The 10,873-nt window shown below is 33.0% G+C and overlaps 2 protein-coding genes across 2 annotated transcripts; both read left to right on the forward strand.

Moving 5' to 3' along the window:
- Window positions 1–113: 113 nt before the first annotated feature.
- On the forward strand, window positions 114–6,565 carry Isha (Insulator su(Hw) mRNA adaptor). Its single transcript, XM_035092546.1, has 7 exons — window positions 114–284; window positions 554–682; window positions 752–2,567; window positions 2,829–3,086; window positions 3,153–3,380; window positions 3,453–4,760; window positions 4,850–6,565. The coding sequence occupies exons 1-7, from the start codon at window positions 249–251 to the stop codon at window positions 5,683–5,685; spliced, it is 4,611 nt and encodes a 1,536-aa protein (XP_034948437.1). The 5' UTR covers window positions 114–248; the 3' UTR covers window positions 5,686–6,565.
- A 1,834-nt stretch (window positions 6,566–8,399) lies between these two features.
- LOC118072568 (MAPK/MAK/MRK overlapping kinase-like) lies at window positions 8,400–10,790 on the forward strand. Its single transcript, XM_035092547.1, has 7 exons — window positions 8,400–8,571; window positions 8,662–8,776; window positions 8,894–8,983; window positions 9,068–9,269; window positions 9,349–9,632; window positions 9,717–10,011; window positions 10,072–10,790. The coding sequence occupies exons 1-7, from the start codon at window positions 8,550–8,552 to the stop codon at window positions 10,768–10,770; spliced, it is 1,707 nt and encodes a 568-aa protein (XP_034948438.1). The 5' UTR covers window positions 8,400–8,549; the 3' UTR covers window positions 10,771–10,790.
- Window positions 10,791–10,873: the final 83 nt, after the last annotated feature.

A 10,873-nucleotide genomic window follows, 5' to 3' on the forward strand; every position in this document is an offset into this window, starting at 1 on the left:
CATTTACTCTGTTTTAGAAAAATTATTGAAATTGGCGCCATTTGGGGCATTAATTGCACGGCGTGACGTCACAACGCCATATTCCCAATGCACGCTGGGATTTATGTCTGCCATCTTGAATGGCATGGTTCTTTACTCTTTAGTGCGTTGACGACAAGAAATGGCGATAATTGATGAAAATAATAGTGTTGTGTCGCATGTAAGCTGTTAAAGATTAATCTTCAAGTGCAATTAGCACACTTATTCCAATGAATATGGACGCCGTCAAGGCATTTAATTCGGAGGTAAGTTTACTCGCGGCCTTTTGAGGTATTTTGGAGGTCACCGTGTTGGGGTAAACCCTCCCTCTTCCACGATGATGCCGTTCATAAAAATTATGTATTTAATTACTCTTTATGTTTATTCCTCGAAATACCTGATAATTTTTTTTTCCTTTTTTTTATTTCTATAGTTTTTTGACAGAATCATTTTGTAATCTAGAATTTAGCCTCATAAACTTATGCTGGTATGATTACCTCAACAATTCAGAATCTAACCATGTTATTTTTCGCAGCTATCTGCTCTTTACGATGTCAAACCACCAATTTCAAAGGCAAAAATGAACTCACTGACCAGAGGAGCAATAAAAGCTATTAAATTTTATAAGCACGTTGTACAGAGTGTAGAGAAGTTCATTCAAAAAGTGAGTATACGTACATTATAATTAACATCCAATCTAACGATTGTTGAAAATAATTTGTTTTGTTTTTAGTGCAAACCGGAATATAAGGTGCCTGGTTTATATGTAATAGATTCAATAGTAAGACAGTCAAGACACCAATTTGGAGTTGAAAAAGATGTTTTTGCACCAAGATTCGCTAAGAACATGCAAACAACTTTCTTAAATCTATTAAAATGCCCGACCGAAGATAAAAGTAAAGTTATAAGGGTTTTAAATTTATGGCAAAAAAATTCAGTATTTCCACCAGAAGTGATCCAACCTTTGTTCGACTTAGCTGATCCTAACCATCCTATTCATAAGGAACAGGCAATTAATTCCAATGGAGCAATCAATACATCATCTAATAATTTAGGAGGTCTAGGTTCTCTTACGAAAACATCTCCAGGCGTTAAAGGCACTCCAAAGGATCAGAAAATCTTTACAGCTAAACCAATTGATCCAGCCTGGTTAGCTCAAACCAAATTAGAAACTGCTAATATGGTAAATGCTAATAAATTATTGGGACAATCGAGTGCTAATCAGGTAGATGTTTCATTCCTCGATCAATTACAACATCTTCAACAGATATTATTGAAGAAGCAAGAAGCTGTAAATGAAGCTCAATCTTCAGTTAAATTTGACAAGAAACTTCTTGATTTTGATTATGGAGAGGAAGAAGATGATGATGTTATGGTAGCTAATTCGCCAGCTACAGCTGCCTCTGCTGTTAATCAACACAACGCTGTTTCAACGGGTAGTCTTGAGAGTCTAGGATTATTGTTAGCTAATCCAGAAGTTCTTCGACAGCTTCAAACACTCCAACAAACGATGCAAAATAATGTTGCATCAGCACAACATGAAATGGAAGAAAAAATGCGTAAATTACAACAAATGAAACAGCAAGAGGATGAGTTTGATAAACATTTAGCTCAAACAGTTCCGAATCTTCCATTTGCTTCTGAGTGTGAATTAAAACCATCAGATGTTCTAAAACCAAATCAACATAATGTATATGGTAACGCTGCAGGGATAATGCAGCAGGATATGAGCCAACCACCTCCTGGATATCCTCCAGCTTTTGTTTCCCAAGGTGCTAATATTCGACAGCCTATGCATCAAAATCAAAAAAGTCCTCTTCTTGATGAACGACAAGACTCGCAAGATTATCAATCTGCTCAAACAAGACGTGATAGCAGTAGCGTTGAAATAGTAAACTTAGACTCGGTGAGATCTCAAAGCAGGTCACCAGACCGTTTTGGACGCCACAGTAGGTCTAGATCTCCCCGTCATCGTGGTCGAGACAGGGAGCGTGATAGGAATAGAAAATCTCGATCAAGAAGTCGATCACGACGAAGGAGATCACGTTCAAGAGATCGTAAACACGATGACAATCGAGACAAAATAACTGAAGAGGAAAGAGAAAAAGAAAGAGAGAGAAGGAAACGTGGCTTACCGCCAATTATGAGAGAAAAGATGAGTGTTTGTAGTACAACACTCTGGGTTGGACATTTATCAAAACTTGTACACCAGGAAGAACTTTCTGATACCTTTGGTGAATTTGGTGACATCGTTAGTATTGATTTAATTTCACCAAGAGGTTGTGCTTTTATATGTATGAACAGGAGACAAGATGCTTATCGAGCTTTGACAAAATTGAAAAATCATAAAATGCAGGGTAAAGCTATTACATTAGCTTGGGCTCCAGGAAAAGGAGTAAAAGGAAAAGAATGGAAAGATTACTGGGAAGTAGAGCTAGGTGTTAGCTATATTCCTTGGAATAAACTGAATAATGTAAAAGAACATGATCTCGAGTTATTAGAGGAAGGTGGAATGATTGATGAAGACACATTGCCGCCTAGTTTAATAGGTAAATTTATGATTATTTTGAAAGACCTAAATATTTCGCAAGTTTAATCTAGAGCCTCGAAGCATAAATTCTATTTCGTGGATCTTGAACCAACTTGCAAAATTAATTAGAAATTTTTGAGCCAATTAACGGACATATTTCTTCTTTGGTCAAGCAAATTTCCGACAAATATTTTTTCATTACTAACATCTGATTTAAATATTACTAACTTAATAATGAAATTAGATTAAGGTAAATTAATAGTCCCTTCTTATTTTTTAGGAAAACTGAAGCACTCTTCATCGAATGATGTTAATGTACAACAAGGAATGCAAATGCAAATAGGTGGTGCACCGATTCCCACATTGACTGATGGTATTGTAAATGTAATGCCACCAGTATCAGGATCTCAACCCCAACCAATTGTAGACACAAGTCAGCCACCGCCAATAAGAGCGACGGCATCAACGAATTTAATGCCTCCTACAAGTGCTCAATTGCCAATGATACCACCAGGATTTCCAATGACTGGAGTACCACGTAAGTTTATTGTCATTATGTAACTAATTGATGAATTTCCGATTTTAATATAAATTTGTAATACAGGTATGCTTGGACCAATGGGTTTGCAAATGGCTCACGGCTTGATGCCAAATGTACCGATTGGAGTACCTCCTCCAAATATGCAAAGTCTTTTAGGTCCTCCAGGAATGATGCATTCAATGCTTACGCCTCCAGTTAATTCTCCATTTGGTACAGGTGTTGGTGTTGGCCTTTTAACTCAGATTCCACTTCCAGCACCCGCTGCTCCTTCAGATAAATCGAATTCAACAGGTAAATACAATGATTTATTTTTTCTTACAAATTAAGACTGAAAACATTTTTATTGCTGGTTTTTTTTTTCAGGAATGCCTCATAATGTTCCTCCAATGGGAGTGCCACCACCTACAGGAGAAACAAATTTACCAAATCTTCCAATGCTTCGCCAGCCATTTGGTGTTGGCCCTCCACCTCCACCAATGCAACAAATGCCTATGCAAGCTCAGCATTCTGACGATATGGATGTTGAAATGGAAGACGCTATGCCTCAAAGTACATCAAATCCTCCTAAAGATAAGCCTAATTTAAGTGATCAATTATTAGCAGCTATGAATAAAAATCAAAGTAATAATGAAAGAATGGACAATGAACGAGATTTTAGGGATAGAGATAGAGAAAGAGATCGTGATAGGCGAGATCGAAATGATCGTGATAGAGGTGATAGGAATGGTAATGATGCTCGAGGTAGAGATCGAGGAAGAGGAAGAGACAGAGGTCGTGATAGGAGAAGAGATGGAAGGGATCGAGATAGAGACGACAGAAGAGATCGTGATCGTGATATGAGACCACATGATGGTCCAATACCCCTTCAAGTTCCAGGCATGGGACTTTTACAAGAACCACCGATACATAACGTGGACATGATACCGAAGAAAGATAAAATGAGTCTTGCAGATAGATTAAGGCAGCTGGCAGATGGAACTTTGCCATTAGATGATAGAATGGATCGAGGAATTAGAGGTGATAGAAATGATCGTAGCATGGATAGAGGTGATAGACCACCACCATTTGAAGATGTCCAAGGTAATAGAAGACCCGGAGATGGTCCTCCATCGTTAATGGATCTTCCAAAGTTTTCAATACCACCTGGAGATCGACCAGATTTCGGACCTAGAGGCCCAGATTTTCCACGAGGACCTCAAGATCTTCGAGATTTTCCTCGAGATCGAGATAGACCAGGATTCGGCCCCAGAGGAGGTCTACGAGGGCCAATGGATGATTTTCCAGATCATAGAATGCACGGTGGTCGATTTCCTGATGAGTTTGATCGGCTTGGGCCTGCTGGACCGCGCCCAGATGATTTCGATCTTCGTTTAGGACTTGCAAGAGAAGAGTTTGAACGTGCAGAACTTCGTGGACGTCATCCAGTTGATGATTACGAAGCTGAACGATTTGAATTTGAAAGACGTCAAAGAGAAGGATTTGACCCAAGAATGCCCGATGGATTTGATCTTAGAGCACATCCTGACCATCCAGATTTTGATCCCAGGAGGAGAGACTTTTATGGACATATGGATCCAGGATTTGCACCTTTGATGGGAGCAAGGGGTCCAAGAGGGCCTATGGGTCCTGATGGATTTGGATCAAGACCTGGAATGGGAGCTAGAGGTCATGGTGAGTTAACAAATATTTTTCAAAAGTCTTTTGATAATAAGTAAATTTTTTTATGAGTGAGAAAATATATTAAAATTGTTTTTCTACAGGTCCACCCATGTTCCATCGAGGAATGGGCCCACGAGGAATGAGATCAGGAATGCGTCCTCCATTCGGACCTCGAGGGCCTCCTTTTGATCCGCGTGAAGGTGAAGCTTTCTTCAGAACTCCATTTGATGATGGTCGTGGTCCTCCTCCTTCTTCACACATGAGACCTCCTTTTGGTGGACCACCGGCACCTCTAATACCAGAAAATCCATGGAGAAATCAGGATAATGGTCCAATAAATCCGTGGGCTAATGTTGACAGCAATAATGGACCTGAATCGGATGATCATGGGCGTGAAAATCATGTTAATCAAAGAGACAATCCAAAAGGACATGGTAAGCATCAGGATCGTGATAGAGACAATAGGAATTTGAGAAATAGAAAATCTCGATGGGGAAATGCAAGTCCTCCTCCAGCTGATCAAGCTGATATGTCTACATCTGAACAAGACTGCGAAGATGATAGAAAAAGAAATGAGGAGGATAATCGAGAGTCAAGTAATGACCAAAATTTGAGAAACCTTCAAGAAATTCCAAATGAACCAGAAGAATTAGAAGAATCAACTCAACCTCAGAATCCTGATGAAGATAGTGCCATTAAAAGTTCTGAAGAAAATCACGTGGTGTCTAATAATAATCCTGAAAATTCACAGAATGAAACATTTACGAATAATGAACATGAAAATTCTGATAATAACGATTTTGTAAAGTGTACGGAAACGAATGAAGCTGATGAAACAGGGAAACAAGTACATATTGAAGAAAGGGAACCAACGGAAGCAGTGGAAAATCAAAATGAAAGTGAACAGACGGTGATAGAAACAGAAGAAAAGTTGTAACAGATTTAAATACGCTTTTAGGATATTGAGAGTGACTAAAGTAAAGGACTGAATTGGATCTCTCAGACCTAAAAGGGTTTATTTTGTAAATTATCCACACAATAAGGTGTACATAAAAAGAAATTAGATGCACTAAGTGGGAAATATCTTAAAAAAAGTTATGGACAGTTGGAAGTTTAAGTGCTGGCCTTTGGAGTGGTAGGAAAAAAACTAAGTGAGTCCAGTGAGTCTCGATTAGAATATTCTTCTCTTTCTCTATTTTTTTTTTTTTTGCTATTTTACTTTTAATGAATTTTCATTTAAACAAAAAATTAGTAAAAATTAGGCAAACACAAGAAACAAAATTATTAATTTATGTAAATTAGAGTTCGGAGAAGTTTTCTTTCGATTGAGAATTGCTGCTTAAACATTGCTGTGATAGTGAACACAGGACCTATTAAATATGTCATTAATGTCCTAGAGAGTAAAATTATACAGAATTGAAATCATTGATTTAATGTCATAGTTTCTAGAATGAAACGTAAGTGGAAAGACAACAAAAAATTTTTTGAGCATCCCGATAAATAATTTAATTTTAAATAATTTTTTTTAAATATCATTAGAAAATATTTTTTTGAATCTTTCTGTAATCAATTATTATCATCACCCAAGGTACGATACAGCGACAGTAATGTACCTCATACGAAACAAATATGATAGGAACGAAAGAAAAAATACTTTAATAAGTAATTTATTGAATTGTAAATAATTTTATATTTTTCTAGTAGAAAAAATTAATTAAATGAATATATTGTGCAAATAGTTGCTCAATCAATAATACAAATAAATATTTTATACGTATTGTTTTTTAACAAAAGCAAATACGGCGTTGTCATTCCAATATTTTTTTTTTTGTTTTGACGATTACATTTCATATATTAAATTACATATCCTTTTAAAGAAATGTGAAAGAAACCATAATTAAATACTGCATGAAAATATATTTCCCTAATCAATAAATTGAATAATTAAATGACACTTAAAAAAATAAGCGCAGAAATTATTAGTATAAATAGATATTTTTTGGTTTTCATAATTATAATTAATGATCATAAAAAAATAAAAAATTGTAAGGTGGAGATTCCAATAATCACAACTCGGTTCCTGTGTTCACGCACGCACGTGTTGACTCTTGCACGACCGCAGCAGCGATGGAAAACTCGCGCTTGCACTCAAACTGAGTGACAAGTGCAAGGTACTGTCCATATAATTACATTTATAACAAATTAGTCGATTTTATTCAAGATCGTCAATGATTTACTGGATTTATGAAAGTTTCAAGCCCACACCACTCCATGCCATTATCAATTATTCGTCATTATTATTTTTATTTTATTCAAAGTGATTTATTTGAAATTAATTATTATTAATAGTTTGACATTAATACAATCATAAATTGACATAGAGAATGGTTCAAGTAATTCGATAATTATTGAGGGTCTCTTTAAGTTTTTAATAATCAAAATGAATTATATTTCAAATCAATAAAAATGAATACTAATTAGTATTATTACTGAGGACACTTTTACGCGACTTAATTGCTTAGCTATCTATAAAAGCATATTTTTCATTGGTTATTAAAAGTGTATATATTGGCTCGGCAATTGTAATATATATTAATGTTCACGTATTAATTTTGTTCAAGATGATTCAATCTGTAGAAAAAAGAAACTATTTATGTAATCCGAGAGGAGTGGTGTGTGGCAAACTAAATAATGATAAAATGAAATTAATTACTTAATTGTTTTCTATTTGATATCAAACTTGATTGTGTTTGATGCTCAAAAATATTTTCATAGTTGTAATCTGAATTTTCATTTAACTTTGAATATAAGAATGTTAAAGTATTGTTTTGAAAGTATTTTTACAATATTATTCATGTTCTGATGTCAAAAACATTAATTATTACTTATTTATTAAAAATGTTATAGTCTATAGAATTTTATATTAACAATACTTTAATATTTTTAAAGTTCGTAAATTAATGAATAATTTAATTAATGAAATAATTAAAAAATGTGAAAGAAGAAGAATATGAAAAGAAAAAAAAATTGTCCCCAGTTTAAAGTCGGGAATCGTTTGTAACTGCCATTCGTTACGATCGTATTGTTGCATATACCTCGTCTATTCTCGGATATTTTTTAATTTGTATAATCAATTTATTAAAATAGTAGAGATTACATTTATTTCATCACAGTCATACAGATTTAATTATTGTTAGTCATTAGAATGAGTGATTAATTAATGATTAATTAAGATTTTAAAGTCATGAAAGACGAGTTATTGTTCGTCAAATTTATGATTAAATCCAATATATTCCAAGTTGATTTAAATAATATACCTGAGTTCGTTAGATAAATACAAAAGATATTACACTTTCAGAAGGAATGACACAAAGAGCGATATTTTATTTTTTAAGTAAATATCGTGAATCGTTTGAATTGAAATTCTGAAAAGAATTTCAACGCTATTATCATAACATAATTATAAATAAAAATATAAATAAGATAATGTAACCATTTAATGACGAGAATAAACGTGTAAAACATTAGCGAGTAATTATTGTAATAGTGTGAGTAATCAATCGTTGATTGCTCATCCACTTTCGTGTTTATATATTTTTTATATATAGATTAATAATATTTACCTTCACCTTGAAGGTAACTATGGAAAACAATTTATTCGGTTCTCATGAATATTTCTCCTTTTTAAATATTTATCTTCAAGTATCTATAAAATGATCTCGAGCCATTTAACAATTTTTATCATCCTGCAAAAGATATGCCAAGTCAAATGCAGTACTTAAAATTTTATTTTTATTAATCATGTCAACATCATTTCTTAAAAGTATTATTAAAATTATTAATTTTTTATGAACATAAGCAAGGTTATAGTGACGAAAAAAAACTATTTTTTTATATTATTTTTTTTTTCTAGAGTACAAAGTTATTAGAAAAATAGGAGAAGGCTCTTTTTCAGAAGTATTAAAATGTCAAGACAGACTCACTGGAGTTTATTATGCAGGCAAAAGACTGAAAAAGATTTATCATACGTGAGAAATTGATCATCAAAGCGAATATATTTTTATTTATTTTTTATTTTATTTGAAAATTATTTTATATACTTTATTATTTATATATTTTTTCTTAGCATAATAAATTATTTTCAGAGCTGATGAAATTCTTAAAATTCCGGAGATAATTGCTATGAGAAAGATCAGTCGTCATCCAAATGTTTTGTACATGATCGAATCACATTAGTAAGAAAAATAATTAATTAATAATTAAAAAGCTCAATATAGATTGAGTTTTTTATGTTTAAAAATTTTAATAAATCTTTATAGTGATCCTTTGCCAGGAAAAGTCACTTTAATCTTTGATTTAATGGACATGAACCTTTATGACATGATAAAAAAATGTAAAAATCGGATAATGAGTGAGCAGAAAGTGAAAATGTATCTTTATCAGCTGCTGAAAGGCTTGGAACATTTACATAAGCATGGAATGTTTCATCGTGACATAAAGCCAGAAAATATACTTCTAAAGGTGAAAGCTAGACCTTATTATTCTATAAAATATTTTAGTATTATAACTGATTAAATAATCAGTAAGAAAATCTATATAGGGTGATGTGATTAAACTAGCAGACCTTGGTTCTATTCGAGCAATTTCCAGTAAACCTCCTTACACTGAGTACATATCAACAAGATGGTATCGATCACCAGAATGTTTATTAACAAATGGACATTACGGTCCCAAAATGGACATATGGGCAACTGGATGTGTTTTTTATGAATTATTAACATTAAAACCTCTTTTTCCTGGCTCTGATGAAGTTGATCAAATAACCAAGATCCATACGATTTTAGGAACTCCTCATGCAAAAGTTATAGCTAAATTTCGAAGACAGTAAGCTATTAAATTATTGGCAATTTTTATTATTGTTAATGAAATGTCTTTTTTGAGTAATTTTCATCTTATTTTGCTATTCAGTAGTAGAGCGAGAAATGGAGAATATTTTTTTCCACACAAGGAAGGAATTGGATTTAGAAATCTACTGTATTATGTCAGTGAAACAGGCCAAGAACTTTTAAAAATGATGCTTGTTTATGATCCTGAAAATAGAAGTGATGTGAAAAGTCTTTTAGAACACAGATATTTCAACAGTTTCAGAGAAAAATACACCCCTAGACATATAAGCACACTGACATTGCCATCAATTCCGCTGGAATGGCATAATTCTTCTGTTATGAATTATTTTTCATCTGAAAGTTATAAACGACACAAAGTAATTTTCAATCAGAATTCAAGTAATTTTTATTTTTTTAATTCTTCTAATTATTTTTAGCCTCTTAATACACGAAGATTTAAAGTAGTTGATGATGAACCTTTGAAGCTTCCTAAGATCTCTGTATCAAATTCGAATTCTCATCAGAATTTTTTAACATACAATTCTAGTCTTTCTAAATTTAATAAATCTTATAGTAATAGGAGAAATTCAAAAAAATTTTCTATTCAGGATTCGTCAAGAGTGTCTCAGGATTCTTGGAGAACTACTCATATCATTCCATTAAAAAGAGATCGACTAAACGAATCATCAAAATCCGCCGTACATTTCGAAATAAAATCATCTTCGATTGGTTCCGAGAATATAAAATACTCACAAAAATCTAAAAATACTGAAACCAAATATTTTTCAAAACAAAATTTATCGCCTTTTTCTTCTCGATACAGTCTTCAAGAACATAACTTATATCCAAACAATAAGCAAAAAATTGATAGCAAAAACAGTAAAACACATGAATCCATGTCTGGATTTTTGCCACAAATAATTTTAAAACCTGAACGTTGTCGACCTTCTCTTGCAACAATTCCAACTCCTCGACAAAAAACTTACAAAAAAGTTGATGAAAAACGTAATATAAAATTAGTTACAATAACAGAAATATGTTCTACTCTCCCGCATACACGATCTTCAAACATTCAAAGTCCGGCGAAAAAAATTGCAAAACATGAAACAGATTCAAAGTTTTTAAGAAAAAAATAACCTGTTTCTAAAATTCAATAATTAAATACATCAAAACGTTTCCGTGATCATGACAGATATTGAAACTTTTTTAAAATCTATTTACTATTATTTCGGTATTTTT

Source organism: Chelonus insularis, unplaced genomic scaffold (assembly GCF_013357705.1).
Source record: "Chelonus insularis isolate UGA/USDA-ARS -01 unplaced genomic scaffold, ASM1335770v1 contig_94_pilon, whole genome shotgun sequence".
In the NCBI taxonomy this organism is placed as follows: domain Eukaryota; kingdom Metazoa; phylum Arthropoda; class Insecta; order Hymenoptera; family Braconidae; genus Chelonus; species Chelonus insularis.